This window comes from Scomber japonicus, chromosome 10 (assembly GCF_027409825.1).
Source record: "Scomber japonicus isolate fScoJap1 chromosome 10, fScoJap1.pri, whole genome shotgun sequence".
Taxonomy (NCBI): Eukaryota; Metazoa; Chordata; class Actinopteri; order Scombriformes; family Scombridae; genus Scomber; species Scomber japonicus.
The window spans coordinates 11,484,408-11,508,508 of record NC_070587.1 but is presented as its reverse complement, the minus strand read 5'-3'; the positions used below and the strand labels follow the sequence as shown (position 1 = coordinate 11,508,508).

The 24,101-nt window shown below is 40.0% G+C and overlaps 3 protein-coding genes across 3 annotated transcripts in view; 1 reads left to right on the top strand and 2 right to left on the bottom strand.

The window, feature by feature from the left end:
* tmem245 (transmembrane protein 245) overlaps positions 1–24,101 on the bottom strand; it is a 189,094-nt gene that overhangs the window by 117,829 nt on the left and 47,164 nt on the right. The window lies entirely within an intron of this gene.
* On the bottom strand, positions 2,158–3,314 carry LOC128366315 (SUN domain-containing protein 2-like). Its single transcript, XM_053326997.1, has 5 exons — positions 3,158–3,314; positions 2,961–3,076; positions 2,608–2,781; positions 2,408–2,497; positions 2,158–2,268 (listed from the first exon to the last, which is right to left on the bottom strand). Exons 1-5 carry the CDS (start codon positions 3,312–3,314, stop codon positions 2,158–2,160), a joined length of 648 nt encoding a protein of 215 aa, XP_053182972.1.
* galnt1 (UDP-N-acetyl-alpha-D-galactosamine:polypeptide N-acetylgalactosaminyltransferase 1) overlaps positions 11,002–24,101 on the top strand; it is a 41,314-nt gene continuing 28,214 nt past the window's right edge. The window contains exon 1 of the mRNA XM_053326549.1: positions 11,002–11,106. The gene's annotated coding sequence lies outside the window, so the exon portion shown is untranslated. The remainder of the gene's footprint in view (positions 11,107–24,101) is intronic.

Here is a 24,101-nt window from a genome sequence, read left to right as displayed (position 1 = left end):
TAAAACCCTAAAACGGCCACTACGCCTGATAGGAATGTCGTAGAAAGATCAAACCAAAACTCAATTTTTTGTCTTATCAAGACCTACAAATCACGTGTCACACCCCTGACCTAAATCCAACAGGAAGCGCACATTTTGTCCTTAAATGTATGATTTTTGAAGATTTTTCAGGCTTTTCAAAATATATACATGATTCCTGCATACTTTCAGCTACAGACTCCATTCAAACGTCAAAATGTAGCCACAAGTCTCATCTACAGATGTGTGTAATTTGGTCTGGCTATGTTTTATACGTTGTGCACCTTGTTCCTCTCCCATTCAATCCTAAATCTCCATGCTGTCTGTGCATGCTCTGTCCTCATGCTGTCCAGTCGTTAACTACCATGGCAACAACTGTGTGTGTGTGTGTGTGTGTGCAGCTGGCTCATTTGTGCTCTGCAGTCATCCAGATTCATTTGTGGTCTTAGTGTGCCACCCAGTGGAGAAAACTTGTATTGATTCATGATACCTGATAAGGAAAAGGTGCCTCAGTTTTCTGTTTCTAGTTCAAGTTTATTAACTGTATTATTATGTTTTTAGATATCTGTGCAGTCTGTCAACTATTTCACTGACATTGCTGTCAAAGTCTAGAAAAATGAATTACAAGAGCATGACCTACAAAAATATCTACATGTTTCACTGGAAATAAGTTCCTCTCCTGTTTGACTCATCAAAGTGTTGGCAGTTAATTTCAGTTGCTCAGTCTAAATGTCTACACAGACAGACAGAGGGAGAGAGAGAGAGAGTGTGTGTGTGTGTGTGTGTGAGTGTGAGTGTGTATATGTGTGTGTGTGAGTGATCTACTTATTGCAGAGTCCGATAAAAGCCCGGGTCTGAAGGCATCTAAATGCCCCTAACGGAAACCTTTCCGCTTCACCGCGGCCCAACGTGCGCAAGGGGGCGAGGTCCCGCCCAACGCTGCTTGCAGCTTTAATTTGTATTATATTTGTTGAATTGAACAAATGAACAAAAGAACATAAAAAACATCAACAATCATACACAACAGCACATACACATTTTATCATCATAAAAACATCACAAAAGCATAATTTTAGGAAATTAGCTGTTCAAGGTTTTTGCAGTTTGGTAGTTTAAATAGCTATGGCTCTTCTTCTGAATGAAATGTTTTTCCAAATATGTTAATATGACAAAGAAAAAAATTCAAAACCATGATAAAATCTCACCATATTTGTGAATAAAGTGTATGTTGTAGTTTGATTTGTAGAACACTGGACTTATTACAGCTGACTCAAAGGTTGAATGGGTCCAATGAATAAAAGGGAAGGGCTCTGAATTCAAAGTTTATCTATGATTTACAATGAGCTTGACTTGTATATGCATTTATTATATTGTATTTCATTATTATTATTTTTTTTATTATGATTTATGACTCATTTAGTCAAATAGAATCAGCACTTTTATAAATAATAACACAAGTATATACAGTTAAAAATAGTAGAGAATTTATTTTTTATATTTACATTTTATATACATTTATATTTACATTTATATTTACAGTTATATTTACATTTAAATTTCAATATTTACATTTATATTTATATTAAATATTTACATTTATATTTATATTTATCTATCCCAAAATCCCAGATTCCCATCAGGGCAATTTAGAGTGGCCAATTAACCTAACACGCAGGTCTTTGGAGTGTGGGAGGAAACCGGAGCACCCGGTGTAAACCCACGCAGACATGGAGAGGACATGCAAACTCTACACAGACAGAGAGAACTGGTGCTGGAGAGATGACACCAATCCTCCCCGATGTGCAGCCACAGCGCTAACCACTGCGCCACCATGCTGCCCTGGGAGTGAAGATTAATCAGACTGAACATTGCATTGTGAAATTTTGAGTGACGGGAAAAAAAACAAGGCAAAACAAACAGGAAATGGCCCACCCCTACCCCTACCCCCATCACCCCTACACCCCTCCCACCCCCACCCCCACCCCATACACCCTAACCTACCCCCCCACACAACCCCCCCGCCCCCAGTACAAACAGTTACATATATACTCAGAGTCTGATTAGCCTTCACAGATACTAACCTCTCTCCATAAACATGCCACCCACCCCCGACCCCCCAATCCCCACCCCTGTTTCCCTCTATGCAAGCATCCCATGGACCCTAAAGCTGTATAGGCAAGAGTATTCAGGATGGCCCCAGTTGCTCTGGACTTGCAGCTTCACATATTTGTAGACAGACGTTTCATGTTCCTGATAAGCAACAGGAGACAGAAATGAGCAGAGACAGTTAGTTTGGTGCTCAAAAGTGAGTAACAAGAAAAATGTATAATAGGAACAAAACAACTCTTTCCGTGTATTAGCTTATGGACAAAATGAGTGTACTACTCACCAATAGTCCGAAGGTCTGTAGTTGTTCCCCATCCTGATCATAAAAAAAGGTTCCTAGTAGCGTTCCTTCATCATTCAAAGTCTCCATTCCCTGAGAGAGAGAAAGAGTGAGAAATCCTGTTGAAGATCTTGTTGTTCTCTGTGTGTTTGGCAGTTATTAAACTGAAAAGAGTGCAGGATATAAATTTACATGATACTTACATAGACAGAAAACTCCTTTGGGGCGCTGGCAATGGAGCCAGTGGGGCTCTGGCTCTTGGAAATGTGACCCAGTGTCACATAGCTAAGCGTGGCTGGGTGGGACAAGGCGATGACTAAATGTCCATTTCTGCCTGAAAAGGCCCAGCATCTTCCTGGGACTAGATGTGAGTCTCCCTGAGGAGAGAAAGAGCAAGGAAGAGAAGAGAGTTTAAGTGGAGGGTTGTTTGTGTACTTGTGTCTGTTATTTTCTGTATGATTAATACATTTCAAGTATGTGTGTGTGTGTGTGTGTGTGTGTGTGTGTGTGTGTGTGTGTGTGTGTGTGTGTGTGTATGTGTGTGTGTAGCTCCTACTTTGATAACAGTTCTTGGGTTTTCAGGTGGACGCCAGATAGGTATTCCCAATAATGTCAGACCTGCTTCTTGTACCTGGTACGTTTCTGAAGAAATATGAGATAAAACTCTGGCTCCTGCAAACACAAAAACACAAGTCAACAACGAAGTCAGCAGGTGTGAATTACAATCTGGAAAAGGGGATTTAGATGACTTACCTAGTGAGTCCAAAGCGTAGTTGGGCAAACTGTCCTCTATTAGTTGGTTTAGTTCGAGTCTTATCCTCCGTAGCTTGTCCTGTAGCTCCTTCGTTTGCTTCACCAACTCTTCAAATCCTGCCGTAAAGTCCTGTGATCGAGATGATTCATTTAACATAATATTATTGTTTGCACATGACCAGGGGAAGGATGTATATTTTGCATGTCAATGAGAGTATATTTAGAACTTAGGTGTACAGGAAGAATAAAGAAAGATTTCTGTTTAAAAGAGGAAGTCAAGTTGCTTCTCATTGGTCATACCGGGTCCGCGAACATAGATATGCAAGGTGATTCTGACAGTCTTGAATCCAGAAAGGTGCTGCTGAAAAATCCTGACAGATGGAAGGAAACAAAGCATGGGATAAACAGGTCAGGGGTGTTTTATTTAAAAGACAGGTACAGTGTGCCAGAAAATTGACGGCCTTGACACGCCAAGATGCTTTACTAATACTAATATATTAGAGATGATAGTGAAAGGAGAGATTAGGAGTTACTCACCAAAATACAGGGATATGAGAATGAGATAGGCAAAAAACTTATGACCAGACATGATGTGGACCCTGCTTTTGTTGTTGTTGATGGTGCTGTTGCTGATGCTGATGCTGATGCCATCGCTGTTGGTGATGATGATAGTCTCTGTTGTAATGGGAGAATTGGGCCGAATCCTACGCCGTATGAAAACTCTGTATGTAATGAAAAAGAAAAAAGAGAGAAAGACAACTGAATAAATCACATACAGACCATGTGTGCACATACCAAATGGCTGCCTGCAACTCACATATACAAACACTCCAGCTTACTTGTATAGGGTCTCCTTATAGGAAATGATCGGTTGTCCCGCACAGTCGTAATGTCCCATGGATACAAGGCGAGCGCTTCTTCGTTGCATGACTGTTAATCTTTTTTTCTGGAATATAGACTAGTATTGAAAATAATCCCACAAATAACATGCTCTGACTTGCATTTTCCTGATCAGTATGGCATGAATCGGATCTGAAAATGATCTTATATTTTCACCCCTCTCAGCACCAGTTTTTGAGTTAATTAAGTATAATTCAACCTATTATGTATTTAACTGCCTAAGATTAAAAGTACATGAATATTTAACCAAGTAGCGAAAATGCACACAAATTTAGGCTTCTTATAGTAACTCTCCACTTGTATATAATGTAATACCCCAAAAATATTCAACAAAACACAGTGTTGCAACAGGCATTACTATTATTTGTTCTATTATCCCACAAAATCATATGAAAATATTATTATGAATTGTATTGGAAACCATTTTATGCAGGGAATGTACAAAGAGTTCATGGGCACAACTGGACTGCATTTTCTTCAAATGTACCATTTACATACATTGGACATACATGTTAAACAGATTTCAGCTATCTCTCAGTGTTTTCTGCAGTTCTGTGACACAAACAATAACGTACCTTCACTGATGAGAAAGATATCGTCCTAAAGTGGAAAGATGTCTTTACTCGTGCTGAGTTGTACTCACTGAGTGTTCAGGGAATAAAATGAGAATTCTCACAATTGTTTCGTTCGAACGTCTTAATGCGTCATAATGACTGTAGAATGCGCGTGCACACACACACACACACACACACGCATATACACATACACACGCACGCACACACACACGTTCGCCAATACCTGTCTGAGTTCAACATAACTTGGTTCACGGTACTTCGTCATTTAGTTTGACTGGTCCAATATTTTTTTAATGAATAGTTATTTTTGAAAATCTTTGAAACACAATTAAGGAAAAAAACAATTGAAATGGAAAAGGGAACAAACGAAATAAACGATAACAACAGAGTTAGTATGACTTAAACTAATAATAACCTACCACTCAGTGGAGTGTTGCTGCCACCGTGTGTTTAATGGGAGGTCCCGCACAAAGATATTTTGGAGGCAATCGCATTTCGATAGACAGATTGATGGAAGTGTGAGGGATAGATAATGGATAACGATTTACTATAAAGACAGTTACCTATTTTCCTCCTCAACAAGTCCAAACCATAAACCTGTTAACTCTTGTAATGGCTCTCCCTAATGTGGTACTCAGTGACTGGACTGCATTTTACTGTCTGATATCTGATATATATTTCATCAACAGAAAAATATATTTTTAAAAAGCACCTATAATAAACCCCAATCACACTCTCAGAAATACACTTTTCTTTCCCTTTTTTTTTCTTTATTTGCAAAAGACTTCAGCTGAGAAGGTTAAATAAATGCAAACATGTAATCTGTTGTTCTTGCTTGTTTAAATCACAAGAGAAAGTTAACATAAATTCAACATAAAATAAAAACAAATAAAACAGCCCTTAAACAAAACATTTTACACATTACACACATGAACAATGATCTACTCTTCTCTAATACTTCGATTCCTAGATACATCCCACTTCCTGTTTGTGTATTTATTGCCAACTTAACTTAGTCAAATGGACATATATATATATATATATATATATATATATATATATATATATTTAACTTTTTAGGCTATATTATTTGTTCTTATTTATTTATGTATTTTTGTTTTGTGTTTATGTATGAGATATTGGATACAGGAATGTCCCCTATGTGGATGAATAAAGTCTATCTATCTATCTATCTATCTATCTATCTATCTATCTATCTATCTATCTATCTATCTATCTATCTATCTATCTATCTATCTATCTGTCATATAAGTGTTGTGAGCTGTTTAACCAAAGAGGGATTTCTCCTTTTAAATATAGATTATTTCATCCAAATAAATGTGGATGATCTAAAAAGTACAACTATCCAGTATTCCAAAAAAGGAAAAGACATAGAGAAATATAAGAAAAGATATATATATATATATATATATATATATATATATATATATATATATATATATATATATATATATATATATAATTTGAGTAGCAAAATTATTTTCCTCTCTTCTGTCTATTAATTTCACAACCCTTCACATTCCTGAGTTCTGGCGTTCACTTTGGGAACCGCTGTGGTAAAGCACTACTTGGCCTATGTGTAAGCCTGTCCAAATAGTTCTGAATTATGAATATCTTCTTCAACAGCTTTTATAAGTTTGACCTGGCCTCTGAAAGAGTGAAAAGTTTGACAAACGTTCTCTCACAGCAATCTATAAAATGTTTCCCCATGTTGTTTTTAGGTGACTGGATGTACAGGTACAATTAAACAAGCCTACCTGTCACTCTGTAGGCTGACTGGGCCTCCAGTAATCCACTGGTCTATTAGAGTAGGATGCCATGCCTTAGGGGGTACATGATTATTCTCTTGTTGTTCAATCACAGTATTTCACACAAACAGCTTTGAGGGGAAAGTGCCTCTAGCATATCCATTAGTCTGCACTGGCCCACCAGGGAGGGACCTGTCAGATCTACCACATCCAAATTCAACACAGTTCCCTCTGAGCTACTACAGGGGACCTTAATGAACTGAGTGATGCTGGTGTAAATTGTGTGGAGGTGTATTTGTGTGGAAGAGAGAGAAACACAGTCTTACTGCTACTTTGCTGTCCTTTTCCTGTTTTAACCTTAACTAGACGACCACACTCGCAGGGGAAATGCTGATTCAGAAGAAGGTCTTTTCAAACGTCTCATTCATTTTTCAGCACTGGCACACTGCTGCTGCCATCCACATGAATAAAGTATATCTAGAGACTCAGCTCGAGCTCAATTGCAAACAGATATGAATGTTTTATGGGTGAAGTTAAACTATAAGCTTTGACTGTGGGGCATTGGACCTACACAGCCCTTTTCTGATAAACACATCACCTTCTGTGTCAGGCAGAAAGCAGGCTGGAACAATATACTGGAACCAATATTATTGAAATCTACAGTCTAATCATACCCAGGTGGCACACAGAGCTTTTTCTATCAAACTAGGAAAGCTGTTTTGTGTTGTTACCAACTGTCTGCCACGCCCATGAAACTGTCCTCTCTGTTGACTGCTGCCAAAAAGCCATAACGCAAAGCATTTTCATTATGATGCTGATTTTCAATTTGACACACACGTGCATACCCGCTGCAAGGGGTGTAATTTGAAAGCAGATTATGTAAACTGGTTGGTGGAGTTTTCTGTGCCAGTGACTCTGGGTGGTATGTGAGTCAAACATATAAGCCACAGCCTGGAGCACAACATATTGATCTGTTTCAGCAGGACATTGACTGGTCCTGGATTCGTGTCAATGTTTGTAATGTGAATGGGAGCTCACACATGTCTGCATGCATGCAAGGGCAGGGTATGGGTCAAAGTTCTCTCAGCATTTCAGCTGCACAAAGCCTCAAAATATCTGCGATATTGAAAGCACGTGCAAACTGTATATTCTCACATTAAGACAACAAGCTGTTTTTCAATTTAGCCTTTCATCACAGTTCAATGATATATGAGAGATATGTTTCCAATAAATGATGGGGTGTTTGGTTACTTATTCAAGGGTCTTTTCTTCTTTTTCACTGACTGGTTTCATGTTTAGAACAAGGATTATCACAAACCTGTTTCTTTAACCTGCTGTACAATAGATATGGACAATATTTATGTCTATAACAAAACAGAAATTGAACTGCTTTATACAATTATGGCCTTTGTAGCTTTAAAGTGGATATTGCACAAGCTAAAAGCAACGGACAGTAGGTTTTCTCTTACAAATGAAAGATATAATTATAAACAACAAAATCCCACAAGGTTGTGTAATGCCTTTTCCAGATGTATAATGACTAATACAAGACAGCAAACTTGTCAGGGGAGAATGCAAATAGGCTGTGTGTATCACATATTTAATCATTCACTGTGCTGAATCTCACTTCCTGAATACATTCTGCATGACCTGACCTAGAAGTGTAGCTGTATTGCTATTTACATCTCATCAAGTCGAGGCAGAGTTTTGTCTGTCCATGCAGGTAGAACGTTGAGTCATAAAAATGAAACACGACTCCTCGCTGACTTCATTATGTGCAACAGGAGTTTGGCAGTGATGCTGACACAAACCAATTTGCATGTGTAACTCTGAGAAAGTGGACTGTCACCATATCTCACAAATCACACAGTGTATTGGCCACAGTGAGTTTTCCTCTGAATTACACCTGGGACTGTATTGCCAATCAGAGGCAAGATTTACCATATTTGTGAATCAGAGGTCAATAAATTGGTATCAACTGAAGAAAATGACTCTGACTGAGTCAGGCTGCTAGCCGTGCTTGTCACTGGCAACAATCTGAGCTCTCTCATGTCTATCTCTTTTCCTGGTAATAAATTGTGATATAAAAAGGTAACGCCTGCAGTCAAGTCATTTAAACCCCCTCCCCTAATGGATACAGTTAATAATGAGCAATACTGTTGACATCTTATTTATAGCTGCTTGTAACTTAACATATCCTATTTGCTGGTAACACTTCTTCCTTTTCTTGTGGTGGAAAAGAGGAACCAATATTCTTCTCTGCTCTTTTTTTCTTCTGTTTCTTCATCATCAGTCCATGTGAAACTCAGTATATGACAACTCCTTAGCTCTTTCTCAGGTCTTATTGGATTGATGACTAGGTTTGTAAGTACTGACTCATAAAAACAGGTAAGATAAGTTATGGCCCTCTCTTGTACTGACCTGTTATAGCTTCCAGTTAATTACACGTACGGGGGAGGGGGTGTGTTTTTATGTATTCTTAGGTATTTTGTGTGATTTCTACGTTTGTTGTCTTTGTGCCATGTTTGTGCCATGTATTGCTGTATTGCTGTATAGCTGCTTTGACATTTTAAATTTCCCCTCAGGGATTAATAAAGTAAATCTATCTATCTAATTCTACTTTCTAGTTTATGTGTACATATTTCAACACTGAGATGTATTTCATAGAAACCGAAACAAAAAGGTGGGATACTAGGACCACACTTGAATCTTGCTGTTGAACAAATAACTGCAAAATTATTACTTTTTTAAAAAAAAAACTCAGTGTTTAAAGTTTCCCAGTTAACTCAAACATCAAATTTCCCTGTACTATCGAGACTGATCTGATGAAGTGATGAGAATTTAGTAACAGGAAATCAGATTTGATTTACACACAATGACAAGCTCAGGAGATACACAAATGGATAAGAAGGAACAGATAAAAATGTGCCATGGATGTACAGTAGGGCACGGGTGCCACATTTAATAACCTTTGTTTTTGCAGGTAGTGAAATATTTCCAAAATACCAAAGATAGGAGTTGTAAAGTTTCAGGTGGGTTTCTTTGTTTGTTTCAAGTGTTTGCTTTGAGTGTGATTTTTGAGTGAAAAGATAAGAGTTGCAACACTCTTTAGTACTGTAAAAAAAAAGAAAAAAAGAGGCTTTTATTTGGTTGTCTGTTATCTGCTTCTAAAACAAATATCAAATACATACTTCAACACATCAAGACGAGAAGGTGTTTGTTTTTCCACACTTTGTTATCCTACTGCTTGATGATGAAGGCCACTACAAGGTTAGAAGGCACCTCTTGAAGGTGTTAAGCCTCAATATTTTTTCCCTTCTCTTCTTATAAAACAAAGTTATCACTTTGGAATATGCACACAAAATCCCCTTTTTTGTGGATGAAAATCAGCAGCTGCCTGGAGGGTCAACACAGCAGTTTTAATTTGTTTTAAACAGGATTAACTGTACGTATTGAGCCATATAATGCTATAGAACACTTTACAAAGACTCTCTGACGCATAAGAAAACAGATTTTTCATTTTTCATGAAGATATGACTCACATAAGTACTTATCACAGGCTACCCATGTGGTTTAGTTTATTCTTTAAGGAACGTACATATTTATTTTGTAGCCTATGTATCATGATTTCCTTTCATTGTCGGCATGTCACACAACCAATTTAACAGCAATGCCTGAACGTACCAGTTGAGATTCCTGTCTTTTTTAAATGTGTTTGTGGCAGCTTCCTGTGGTTGCAGTTTAAGAGGTTCTCCTTCTGCTTCAAACGGGATTAACTGCAAGGTTTATCCACTTGTGATTTGTAATGTGTGATTTATAGGCCTAATTATAATACAAATACTGCCTGAGTCATGTAAATAGATGGCCGGCTTTATTTTTGTTTGTTTTTTGGCTTCATCATTGGTATGATTTTTGTTAAATTCATACATCATTGTGACTTTATTTTTAAAGATTTTTTTATGAATTACACACTGAATAGACCAAATGAATGTATTTGTTGCTGTGGCTCCTAGATTATCTTTGAACCACAATGTGTCCATACATGACCATGTCAATAAAGCCTATATCATATTGGTGCATGGCTGTAGACACATAAGGATGAAGTTATGGGGGGGGGGGGGGGGGGGGGGTATGTAACAGAGGATGGATCAGTTATAGTATTTCTTCCGGGTTGAGGAAGTGAAGGGACGGATGAGCACTGATGCTGCCTATGTTTGCTCTGCACATCAGCAGCTCCAGCTCCCCTGTCTCTCTCTCCCTCTCTCTCTCTCTCTCACTCTCTCTCTCTCACACACACACACACACACAAGCAGGGAGACCCAGGCAGAGGCAGCACGTCCGCCCGCAGAGCCCGATCACACCGCATAGCGTTACTGCCGCCGTCTGCACCGACACTCTTATCCACGCTCTCTCCTCAAATGGATGTCTCTTCTGATAACACCCTTTGACACTGGACGCGTTTAACGCTCAAAAACCTCATACCCGGCTTGCGGTAGAGGTAACTGGCTTGTCTCGGCGACAGAGAGAGGGAGAGAGCGAGAGGACCACACTCCCCCCCGCCCCCCCGCCCCCATCACCCTCTCATCGTTAGCTCGCTAAGCTACCTAGCCCGCTAACTTACGCTAGCTGTGATACTTTGGACCGTGTCGGTGTCAGTTTTCTGCCTCGTAGCTAGCCTGCGGTCTGAGGAGCCCCGCCACTTTAGGTAAGCGAACAATACATGGAGGAACACACTGTATTATTGTCGTTTTTTTCCCCCCAGCCACATTGTCACAACTAAGAAGCAGTAACGTTATGTGTAGCAGCAGCAGGAGGAGCAGGAGACTGGCGCTATGGCAGAGCGGGGCTCTTGTTGACAGAAGCAGCCAAGCAACGGGGATGTGATGCGACTCAGCGACCGTCAAACACACACATATTGTCAGTTTACTTCTCAGATAATAAGCCGGTCACAACCAGCCTGGGACGTGTTTAATGAAGGAATTACAGGTCTTGTGTATTATGAGGCTCATGAGTACTTTAAAAAAAAAGTCATCTAACGTTAACGCTAGCATTTACTCAGCCCTGTCGACTTGTCGTGAATGGGCCACTGCCAGGTTAACACTTGCCGCAATTGACCGCAGCGAGTTGTCCTAACGGGTCTATTCAAATGAGCTATGACACAGTTTTCAGATAGCTGCCTGTCTGTAAGCAGTGCGTGTTCAGTAGCGGACTATAATAGTAGTCCTTGGATATAGTTTTCTCAGTGAACGTTTCTTCATTTATTTCTGAACATTTTAAAAGCCCCAGTGTTGCATCACAACCCACAGAGATGAGCTGTACACCCGGAATTTAACCCCTGCTTGGTGCTCGGTTGTGTATTCTGTGTCCTGATAGAGGTCAGAGGACTGAACTCCAGTTTGCTGCAGAAGAGATGGGGAAATAAATAGTGGTCAGATTGAACTCCTTTCCTTCCTCATTGAGCTTTATCTCTCACTGGAACAGAGGTTAATTACATTTCTTGTAACTCAATCACTAAAGAGACCTTTTTATAAGGTTTGGTTAAAGCCTGTGGGGCCTTACCTGTGTATGTGCAAGAGAGAGAGAGATGAAGAGTGAATGAGAGACTGAGAGAGTGAGCATGCTCATGTGAGCTCTTATTAACAATGCTTTCATTATCTCCAGAGATAAGAAAATGGATCCACTTATCAAGAGTCACTGTAAGAGTCGGCAGTTGTGGAGCAGAGCAGATGATGATGTAGGAGCGACGGAGAGCCAGTCAAATTAATCTGTCATGTTCCTTAAAGGGAAGGAGAAGAGGAACATGTATTATTAATCTTCTCTGTGTGTGTGTGTGTGTGTGTGTGTGTGTGTGTGTGTGTGTGTGTGTGTGTGTGTGTGTGTGGAGTTGTCTGGAGGTGTGCAGTAGGAGAATATGCTGTGTTTCTGGAGGGGAGCCGCTGTGTCTTTCTGTGTGACCTGTAGCACGAGTCCCATGGTGCCAGAACATGAGTTTAAATAGCTTTGATCGTGTTTTGAACAGGAATTTCTGTGTGTGTGGTACAGCTGATCATTTAGGTCAATATCCTAAATTGTGACTGTTGTTGCCTTGATACAAATACAGATCATATGACTTTCTAGCTCTCAGCACTCAAGATTTTCCTGACCTGCGTTGTATGTGTGTCATATTCAGGACCTTGCCTAAAAGCTGTATATCTGAAGTCAACCCTGTGTTAAGGCATGACTGTCCAGCATTGGGAGGAAATGAATCATGTTCCTCATTTCAAGGCTGTCGAGTCGACATGATGCGTTTCCTGCACTGTGTGTGAGAGTGTGTGTTGACTGTGTGTTCAGGCCTCAGCAGATGTGCCTGCCTGTGGGTTTGTGTCTCTGTGCTGCTTCCATGTTTGTGAAGGCTGATGTGGGATTTTTGGCAAAGCGGGAGCGTTTCAGACATGTCTTTGGGACATGGATTTTGTTGTAAGATTAGTATCCAGATTAGGATTAAATTGGGTTCTGCGTCTAAGAAGTGAATGACACCAGTAACAGCCTTTACATGTATAGAATTAAAAATGTTTGTGTAGGTAGTTGCGTGGTTTGAGCTATGACGCTATGTGTAAGTAATAGGTTGTATGTGTCTCCGCTGTGAAATAGTAATACAGGTGGTAATAATCATAATAATAGCGTGCTTTGGAATGTAATTAGTCTAACCTTTACACATCTCCTAATTATAAAGCATGTGCACAAATGCAACCAAGATGTTTCATCCTTCCAGTGTTTTAAAATAATTTTCCGAAATTAGCAGAATTTTTTTTCCCTTTCATTTTGCCGGTTGGTATATGAAATCAAAAATGAGGTGAGGTGTAAATCTCTGATGTTTGTATATCTATGTGCTCTTCATAGAGGGTGGCTTTGGCGCATTTATTGCTCTGAGCTGGTCTGGAACAATAGCTCTATTCTGGCTCATGTCTCCGGAGGGAGGCAGCAGCATTCGGCGTTCCCGGCACTCTGTGTGCCAGCAAGGCTTGGTTTAGGATTGGGTTTCCACAGCCACCTGGAGCTCAGAGCACAGGAATGCCATTGTTCCTCCTTCCAGACTATGGCCGGATCAGACACACACACAAATACACACATGCACATAAACAGACTCATGCATGTACACATACTTACTTCATAGTATGCAAGAGGAGCTCATACCAACCTGCCCGTCCCCCAAAACTTAGGTCACCCTTTGTTGTGTTGTCATGGCCGATATAAATAGAAAGTGAAACATCAGGCTTGCTCATCCACTGGGACCTGATATTAGCAGAGGAGCAATTTGTTTGTCTGAGTGGCCTTAAAACACAATAAATAACTGAGTGCTGAACTCATTGCAGTACTTGTTCTGTAGTTTAACTCGTCTAGCTGTTTAGCTGCAACCTGATAAAGACTTAAAGCAGGCTTGTGAAGAGAGCCAGAGAAGTGGTTGAAAATGAATCAACTGGTCAGTTAATCAATAAGTTGATTGATATCGACAGTAAAGCAGCAGTAGTAGAGAAGTAAAAAATGCCAAACATCTGCTTTCAGTTTCTCCAAAGTGAGGATTTTCAGCCTTTTTTTTGTTCGTTTTTAAATGAATACCAATCATTTTTGTGCTGTTGCTGAGACAAATCAAGTTTTTTTCCTAGACCCAGCAACTAAGCTATCATTCATGAAAATGATTAATAATGAAAATAATACTTGCTTGCAGCCAAACTTCACAAAGTGTGATCTTAATATTCAGTTGGAGCTCACTGATGTGGCTTAATGTTGTCATGGAGAGACGATAGAGCAAGATTTGCATAAAGTGTCTCTGTTCAAGCTGGCAAAACGTCCTCTTACAAGAAAACAACCCAAACATCAACTTTCAGTCAGACATCTGATTACGGACTACTTTCTAGCCAGTTCTTTCTCTGAGGCAGCCTTTGTTTTTAATTATGTTGTCTGATCACCTACACGCCTGACAGACGTATCTCCACACTTTGCATCAATTGATTTTAGCGACGTGGCAGCGCAGAAAAAAAGCTGGTTTGCTTCTCACTGCACCTCCTGTTGCAATGATACCTCCCTGTTGCATTGTGACAACCTTGTTTAACAATGAAGAGACAAGTTAACATGAATCTGATTGTGTTTGTTTGTTTAGGGGAGTAGAATAAACATCTTTCTGGGCATGTTTTTGGAAAGAATATGATATGGTCACCTTTGCTATCAGGATGCACTATTTATCATCTTATAATTGAAAAACTGAAGTTTGATATTAATATTCTTTATCCCACCTTTTTGTTATTACTAGATTTCCTCTTCTACTGTAAACTGGCAACCTACATTTGGCATAGTATTTACAGAAACTCACTCCGGATGTTATTAGCAAGTTTTGCTACAACAGATAGCTGAGACTTAAATGCTTGATCCTCATACAAAGTGAGAAAAACAGAAAACAGATGAAAAAGAGAGAGAGAGATAGCCATCAGCAGCATTTAGCAGTTTTTTTTCCTCTCAGTTTGAAGTCAGTCAATTTCAGTTGTGTGTGTGTGTGTGTGTGTGTGTGTGTGTGTGTGTGTGTGTGTGTGTGTGTGTGTGTGTGTGTGTGTGTGTGTTTATGCGTGTGTGTGTTTATGCGTGTGTATCCTCTGGCTCTCCAGCGGGTCACATTAGGGATAGAGTTGCATGGAAGTGGGTCAGCCAGTGCCACCAGGGAGTCTTGCCAGCTCCCTGCTCACGCTCAGGCTGGAACCAACTAAAGGCCAACACAAATATATACGAAGCCTCAGTGTTCATTTGTGGTCAGAAAATGAGAAATGTTTGTGAGTATTTACTACCTGAATGCTCAGATTCATAGGAAGAGTGTGATCTGATCATTCATTAACTAAATATGTCCATGTTTGTTCACTGTACTTTGACTTCTCTTAAACACTTTTACTGGAAAGGGAAAAAGCTGTGAAGGCAAAGAGAGCAGCGAGCCTAAGCTATGGCACAGTATGTATATAGGGTCTCTGCAAGTGATTCAGAGCCTGTCACACTCAGAGTGTCTCAGCTGGATGGACACAGTGTTTCTGCTGGCTTAATGATAAAGAAATAGGATTTAGCCCAGTATTCAGCAGAGGTTTATTTCATCTCCCTGTTGCAGTCTCTTGTTTTCTGCATTGGTTCTCCACTGACAAGAAAATAATGGTCTATTTCTGGCTCCGTTTGCTTGGCTATGCCTGTGTCTCTGCATTGTTGAATTGAGATGATATCATGAACTAATAAGTAGATAGAGATGTCAGCACAGTTTAAGACTTAAGACAATAAAAATAAAAACTGCTGCTTCAAATCAGATTTACCTCCGGTTGTTGGATAGTGTTCCTGATAGTAAGACTGTGTGTGTGTGTGGGGGGGGGGGGGGGGGGGGGGCGCGCGTCTGCATCCATCCATTTCTGAAACTTTCCAAACCCTCAAAACACTTCTGGTACTGGGTTTAGCCTGGAGCCACTTTCTGCTGCAACTGTTTCTGCTGTAGTGTGAAAACAGGTAGGGTGTGTAATGGTCAGCAGCAACTTATGTTCTGTTTATTATTTAGAGTCTCTTCCACAGTATTGACTGCTGAAGCACTCACAGTGAAAAGCTTCAGCGGGGTCTCTGCCATAAAAGTTATTATGCCCGGGGGGAGAGGAGCGGCTGAGAATGATTGTCACTAAAATTGAAATAGCTGGTTCACTTTACAGGAGTTCATCTAAATGGTCTGGGTGTTTTAATTAAGAAAACATCTTAAAATACTTTTTTCTTTTTTTTTTTTTAATTCCCAGATGCTTAGAAACTTTAGTTTCAGGACAGGACTCAAACCTGTGATGCATGACAGCAGGATATATATAAAGTGAAGGGTCTCAAATTGCAAGTCGTCAGCATTCCAGCAAGTGACTGATGAGCTGTTCACAAGATTACATGTTTCTTTTTGTCATTGAAAACAGGGTACAAACAAAAGTAAATAATGGGTAACAGACATGAGGCAAAGTGGTGGCATATCCAGAGTCTGTTATAAAGGAGCTTTGTTTGAAAATAAAACCAAATATGTGATGCATTGTGGATTGTAATCTCCAATCTTGATGTGATTAATAGGTGGCCTGAAAAAGCCTGATTGGAGCGTGCCTGTTATCCCTGGCTCTTTGCTTGGTCATTAGAGCATCCCTAAAATTAAAGTTAAGTGCTTCAACCACAACGCACACAGAAATGAAAGTTTAAAAAGGGGGTGTTAAAAAGGCGTCTCAGTTTTAGAGACATGAATTTTATTAGCGTGAGGGAAATGAACATCAAATGAATTCAGATTCCAGTGTGTAAATACAGGAGACGCGTGTTAGCATTCATTGAAACTTGTCTTATCTTATCAGGAAAATAATCAAATCCTGTTTTTCCTCATTCCCGCATAAACCTTGACATGTCAATGCAACTTTGTTTGCTTGAATGGAATCTGATTGCATCTGAAATTGCAATTGACTTGTTGTTGCACATCCGTCTGACTTTGTACTGAGTACTTCAAACCAGTCAATGACACGGTTGACTTCATAGAGGATACTGTGCATTGGATAATATGTCACACTGATACCTTGGAACATTTGAAGAGGGTGAAAAAATATATATGTTGAACGGCTCAGCCTGCTAGTATTAAGTGACTATACTCAGTCTTCAGCTTAGCTCCAACAATTGCCTTCTTTGTAAGAGTCCGTGTGTCTGTATGTTGCTCACAGCATCTGTTCTAGCCTGAGATATGACCCAACAGGAAAAGACATAGTTTCCATGGCGACAGCCCCTGCTCCTTGCCCATCCCCCCTACACCGCCATAGGAGGAAGTGGAATATGTCCAATTTCTGCTGACTCATTGAGAAACTATTGTGCGACACTGATTAACACACAGATGTGTCTCCTCACTCTGGAATAATTGTTTTTTTTATTAGACTGTGTGTTTGTGATACTATGTTAGCTTCTGCAGCTAGCTCGTAGGCCTGTTTGTTTTGTAACACTTGAAAGTCATTAGGATTTGAAACACTGCAGTGCACGGGGATTAACTCTGGCAATAGCAGGAGTACTACGTACTATAGCTTGCATGTCAAACTCAGGACCTGCTTGCTGTGAGGCGACACTACTAAACATTTAGCAACTGTGTCACCATATAAACAGAGCTGCTAAATCAAGAAAAACCCAGAGAGGATTTACCGAGATTTATGACTCACTTCTCACTGCTTTCATCCAAAAAGAGAACACTGTTCCTACCTGGATGATGGCTCTTAATCGGTCTTTGTTCACAGTGATTTCATACTTCTCTACTCAGTCTGGGTTAGAGAAGAAGTGAAAGTACTTTGAGGGTCATACAGTAAAACGTCCTACGAATAACAGATGCCTCACAGGGCTTATACGACAGATGGATAACCAATGAGTGTTATGAAGTAGTTTGATTTATCAGCTATTTAATTACTTTAGCCAAAAAAATGTGTGGTTATTTTATCAAATCAATCAAACAGTTTCTTATTTGATCTTCAGAAAAAAACTTAACTTAATACTCAAACTCTATATCACAATAAGGAGTTATATGTATGACTATAGAGGATTTTATTTTATTCCCCTCCCTCAGCCATCGTTGTTGACACCTAATTATCTTCACAGTCTCCTCAGATCTGGCTTCGGTAAAGTAAAAAACAACATATTTAGATGTTATTAATGAAAGGTTTATCAGTTACAAACTCTTAGTTTATGCGTCATGAGGACTGGACTTACCAGAAAACCGACCAACCGTCATCAGATTCCTATTCAAATGATTGGTGCACAGTAAATTACTTATAAAGACTTTTCACTGTGGAAAACAACAGATGAACATGTACATAAAAGCTTGGATCAGCTCAGTTGACTTGTTTCAAATGAGCTGCAAATCAAAGAGTTAACATGTTGTTTTTGCTATTTATTTCAACAAGGAATGAAACCCTGTGGTTTGGGTTACTCACAGCCACAGCTGATTGTCACTGATACAGCTCACTCAGGGTTTTTGTTTTCTATATTCAACCAAATTAATCACAAGTAGAATCAGTTGGGTTCAAAAAACTATGAACAAAGTCAAGTCATGTTCATGTTCAGCTCTTTCTTCAAGTGCTCTTGACACCAGTTAGGGTAAAAAGTGCCAAATGAAAATGTTGTTTACCTTTTAGAGATTGTTTCTAATTAGGCACCCAAACAAACCCAGAAACAAATGAAATTGTGTAAAAGCACCACAAAAGGAAACTAATCAGAAGTGTGACTAGACTTTCTAAAGTGTTTAGATCATCAAATGTAGCAAAGAAGGCCAACGCCAAGATTAGTTTCCTAAATAGCTTACATGCAAGTCTGCACTCTGCAAAGTTTTAGGGCCTTTTCTCACCTACGTCATTTGGTGCGGACTTTCAGACTTTTCTCTTTGACCAAAAAGAGCTGGTGTCAGTCCAGATCAATCTGAACCATGGTCCGGTTCAGTTCCCTGGTGAAAACATTTTTTGGATGGTTCAGACTATTGCAGCGCTTAAAGTTCTCAGACACCATGCCAGATCAGGCAGAGATTCAGGCATAGAGCAGTTTTAAATTAATATAATACTTAATTCAGTACATTGTGCACATTTCTTCCTGGACAGCTTTTTAGACTCACATATCTTTTCTTGCTTTAATCCCTACTGTCACACCAATTACAGGAAGTTCTGACAGGCTATCGTCACGACTGGAAAAGGGAAAAATGAGCCATGGTAGGGTGTGGGGAGAGGAGGAGATCCAGTTTTTAATTGAAATATGGTCAGACAATGTTATGAAAAGTCAACTGGAAAAAACTCATGAGAATACAGACACTTTCCAGGTATTTTCTGAAAGGATGAGATGAGAGCTCTGAGAATCTGTTCTTTTTTTCCCCTCCATTCATTCAAACAGCAGTAGAAGGCTAGTCGCTGAAATGACAGCACGCCAACAACAGACGCATACTAAACCAATCAATGCCAAATACAGCGAGACGTAGCTCATGTAGGTGATGATGACAGGAAGTGTGTTTGTCATTTAAAGTTCTTAAATGCGCTCCCATAATTGTAATATGAAACCAAAACTAACCAGATCAAATGTGAATAATGTAGCTAGAAGATGAACCTTGGTTGTGCGTTGAGGTTTGAAAAGGCTCTTAGATAGAGAGGAAGATGAGAAGTAGAGGAGAGGGGGGCAGAGGGGACTCCTGCTGTGGCAGCTCTGTGCTCTGTCTTGTGTGACAGAGCGAGCTATCTGCACCGAGCTCACCCTGACCAAGGTACAGCACACCCCTCTGGGCTCACATACACACACACCCATCCATCTCTAGCTCTTATCTGCCACTGGGTTACGTCTTTTGAGTGTCTGTCCATGTGTGTGTGTGGGTCTGTGTGCTTGTGTGGCTAAGGACTCTTTGAGTGGAGTTGTTGTAGCCCGGTCACACTGATAGTCATATCAACAGTTACTCCTGGCTGATGGACCACAGAACAACAGGCCCATTGTTTTTCTGAGTGCGTGTGCGTGGGGGTGTGTAAGCCATCAGAAATTGCATTTGTACAAGACACAAATGTCAGTCGCGCTGCGCTCATGTATCTAGGGAGTGTGTGTGTGTGTGTGTTTGTGTGTCATATGTGTTGCAGTGTAATCTGCCTGAGGCTGAGATGTGGGTCAGTGTGGCTGCAGAGGGGGGAATAACCTGGCTAAGAAAATCTTTCATGCAGTCAAATAGCGAACATACTTTCACTTTTGGATGTGAATGTTTTTTTTATTACCAAGTTGTGCAGAACATGATGCCTTGGTCGTTTTAGTCATTTTTGCTTAAATAGAGTAGCAGAAACGTTGTGTATATTGTAATAGGGCCCACTGATGCATAGTAATAGGAAATAGAGATGTCTAGATTGGAAAGAGGATGGCCAGATTAGTCATGCCTCAGTCTCATACTGGATTTCACCTGCAGTCATTAAGCCAAAGTTATTGCTGAACATTTAGGACTCACAATGAAGGCTTATTGGAGGTTATGTAGTGTGACCAGGAGTGTGTGTGTGTGTGTGCACGTGCGTGTGTGCGTGCGTGCGTGCGTGCGTGCGTGCGTGCGTGTGTGTGTGTGTGTGTGTGTTGGAACTATTGACCTTATGACGGAGCTGCTTAAATGAAATATTGATAGCACTAGCTTGGTTAGGAAATGTGTGTGTGTGTATATGGGGAGTTGAATGTGTATATATTTAGATCCTTGCCTAGTGATTGATTGGGCATTTTGCAGCAGCCAATAGGCTATTGAGTGTCTGTTTTTTGAAATATGGTCTCACAGATCAAACCACTTGAACTAGCTCAGTAGTGTTAAATGGCATTGGCAGGATTAATGAAGGCCGAGCATGCAAACAGACAGGTAGGTTACATGATGCTGCTGATTGCCAGTGACGTGCAGAAGCTAATGGAAGGACGGATTTATTTGCTGATGAGTGGCTTTTAATGGCACTGTTTGAACAGTGAGATGAAAGATGCCATTCTTTCCCATCAAAGAACAGATTGGCTTTTTGTTGGAGGCTGAGGCAGATATTATACACACTGTATAAGTGACTCAGCACATGCTACCCAGTTATATTATAGGGGTTTTTCAGATGTTTGCTGCACTGAAGTTGCGTTACACTAAAGGGTACAAAGGGTACAAATGATCTTTTTTCAGTCATTACTATGATGTTCGATGTCTGTGTTAACGGTTTTCTGTTATTAGTGATAAATAGCAACTTATTTTATCACCATTAACACATGAATATATTACTTTGAGAGAAATTATAATGTTTATTTATGTCAATTATTATGTTTATTGAATGTTTATGATTTACACAATAGCTTCCAGTTACATTGTATACCATTGTTGCCATGGTGATTAACATTACCGTTTGTTATATTGTTTCCAGACCACATACACACCGAAATATCATCATATCCTCACATCATCCACCTCCAATCATCTCTATACCATCACCTGTGACATCTGCTGATGAAGAATTATAATAAAATGTTCAATAAATGAAAACATCCAGTCCCTGACTCTTTAATGGGAGTCTCCTGTCCATATTGCTGCTTCAACCAGTATACAGTATGAAGTGCAGAAGAGCTGCTACAGATGTTGTATGTTAGATTATGCAAAATATAACTACCTTTCAAGCAGAAACTCTGCGACCATTTCATCCCTTTTTAGCTCTGGATGAAGCTTCATCAGACTCCTCCATCGCTCGAAAGCAGAGCCGATGTTGATTCTTGTTTTAGCTCTTGTTGCATCAAGCTCTTTCTTTGTGGTGGCTTTTTCTACTCTACTTTTCTTTTTCCCTGTGGGAGCGGCTTTTGTCTGTCATTGTCAGTCGTTACTGTCTGTTTACGGCTATCACCGTGTATCATACCATTCGGACCGAATGATATGATTGGTCAGAGTTTTCACTGAATATTATGAGTATTGGAATAATGTTTTGTTTCTGTGCCTGGTAGATCTCTCTAATATTTTAGAGTAGCATTTTAACCTAAACAAAAAAAGTGTAAAAATGTAACAAAGGTAAGGGTAGCTTTAAATGTGCTTTCTGTAGCCTTGGTTGCTATGGTTGTTGCTAAGGTTTTTCCACGTGTTGTTTGCGTTGTCCACTCTTATATTTTGGATCAGATCACAAACATTTGATATTTAAGGATTTTATTCGAGAAGCTTCAAGTAGAGAGCAAGAAAAGATAGTGAAATCCTACCACTGTGTGAAACTCTTGTTTCATGGTTTGGTAACGTGGCCTCCCAAGCCACCCACCGTGATACAGCTTACAGCAGCTAACCAATCAGAACAGAGTGAGCTGAACAGGAAGGGGGGTTTTAAGAGACAGCGCCTAAAACTGCCTGTTTTAGACAGAGGCTGAACTGAGGGGCAGCATAAAAGGTCAGTAGAGGACAAATAAAGAGGACAAGTAAATCATGCAAAAATATTCCAGTAAAACCTCAGATTATAAATATAGACCTGGAAATGTGCTTAAGTTGTACCCTTTAACAGTACTCTTTAGTTTTCTATTGCATCACTGACCAGTTGTGTATTTCCTTTGCTAACCACCGACGTAATGATGACCTTCCTGTTAGTACTTGAAAATAGGCGAGTATCAAATATATTTAGGAAGTGGGTTGTGTGTGTGTGTGTATGGGTGCTGTAACATACATTTAAATAAAATTACACTATTCAATATTGTGTTTTCATATACCCATTATTCACTTGCAGTTGAATATATCAACACCACTGACAGCCAAAGACACACTGTTAAAATATTTTTGAACAGATATTTAGAATTTCCAAGTAACGGTTTTATTTAAGTATTGAAGAAAAAATAAAAACTGGCAGTGTTATTCCTTGCGGGGCCTTTAAAAAAAATTGCAATGAGAGCAACTTGTTATTCTTGGGTGTAGGCGATGTCTGTCATACCAGCCATATGTCACTGAAAATGTTTTGCAGAAGGATCTCTTGCAAAGAGTGGGAACAAGTATAATCCCCAGTGTGCAGTGAACTTAAATTTATGGAAGTGTTTTGAATTCACACCTTTAAGATGTTTGTTATATTTACGTACATTTCTTTTTTAAATGACTTCTCAGGACGTTTTCAAGAACTAATCTCCATATTATATATGTGTTACTTTCCTTTGTTCTGTGTAAGTTTTAAAGCCTTTTAGATACTCCGCTCTTAGAGAAGCACTACGTAGAAAATGTAGTTTAGCATCATTCATTTTAATGCAGTTTATGCCGTTAAAAACACCCTCCGTAGTACAGAAAATGTGTTCACACTGCGCTACAAGAGAAGCAGATTGCATGCTGCATTGAATTGCTCGGAAGTCTGTCTTGGATTGGGAATGTTGCCGGGAGCATTTGAGCGCACAGCTGGGGGCATGAACGCACTTAAACTTGATCCTGTTAACATGGCGGCAGACAAGAGTAGGGACAGCAAGGAGATACTGAACTAAGAACAAATCTCAAGTCTCCAGATGTCACAAAGACAAGACAGATATTGTAGGTGGGAATTTGGGCTAAATCTGTTCTGTGGAACCAGGAGGACAGGACACAGAGGAGGGAAGGTTGTGTGTGTGTATTGTCATCACTGTCATTCCTCTTAGTGGTCTAGTGGCCTGCTGCTCCGTTTCCTGTGCTCTCTACGCTCCGTAAACAGGAAGCAGATATCTCTCTTTCACTCTGTAACTCTCCCCTTTCATCTGTCCTTTTCTGTCTGTCCTTTTGTCCCTCTGTTCTTCCTCTTCTTACCCTGCCTCCCTCGGTGAGTACGTTGCTCCCATTGCTCGTCCTTATTATGGAAAGCAAAACAGGCTGTTGGGTGAGCGTTTTGTTCAGAATAAGTGGTGTGTCCCTGGGAAGTTGGACCAGCTGCTTCTTACCTATATTCTCCTTGCTCTATTCCTGGCATTCCTGTTTTTCCTCCCTTGGCTTCCCCTGGAAAGCTGTCAAAAATGGTGAGCTACGGCTACAGTCGCCTGAGATACTGTTGTTGTCATCTTTTGTTGCCTTTCCTCTTGTCCCTATTTAGCATGCAAGGATTGGGTGTTTGTGCGTGTTTGAGGTGCCGCAGGCCCCTCATGGTCTTCCTTTCCCACACGACTGGAGACATGAGGTGTTTGACAGAAAAGGAGGTTCAAGGGACGGCTGGAAGGAGGTGGAAGGGAGGCGCAGTTGGCACAAGATTG

What these genes read in the sequence shown, in the direction of transcription:
- LOC128366315 (XM_053326997.1), bottom strand. Translation starts at nt 3,314, where the DNA reads ATGTTAAATGAATCATCTCGATCACAGGACTTTACGGCAGGATTTGAA. An exon ending in CTACGCTTTGGACTCACTAG is followed by an intron (nt 3,077 to 3,157) that starts GTAAGTCATCTA and finishes TTGTGTTTGCAG; the next exon opens with GAGCCAGAGTTTTATCTCAT. An exon ending in TACAGACCTTCGGACTATTG is followed by an intron (nt 2,269 to 2,407) that starts GTGAGTAGTACA and finishes GTTGCTTATCAG; the next exon opens with GAACATGAAACGTCTGTCTA.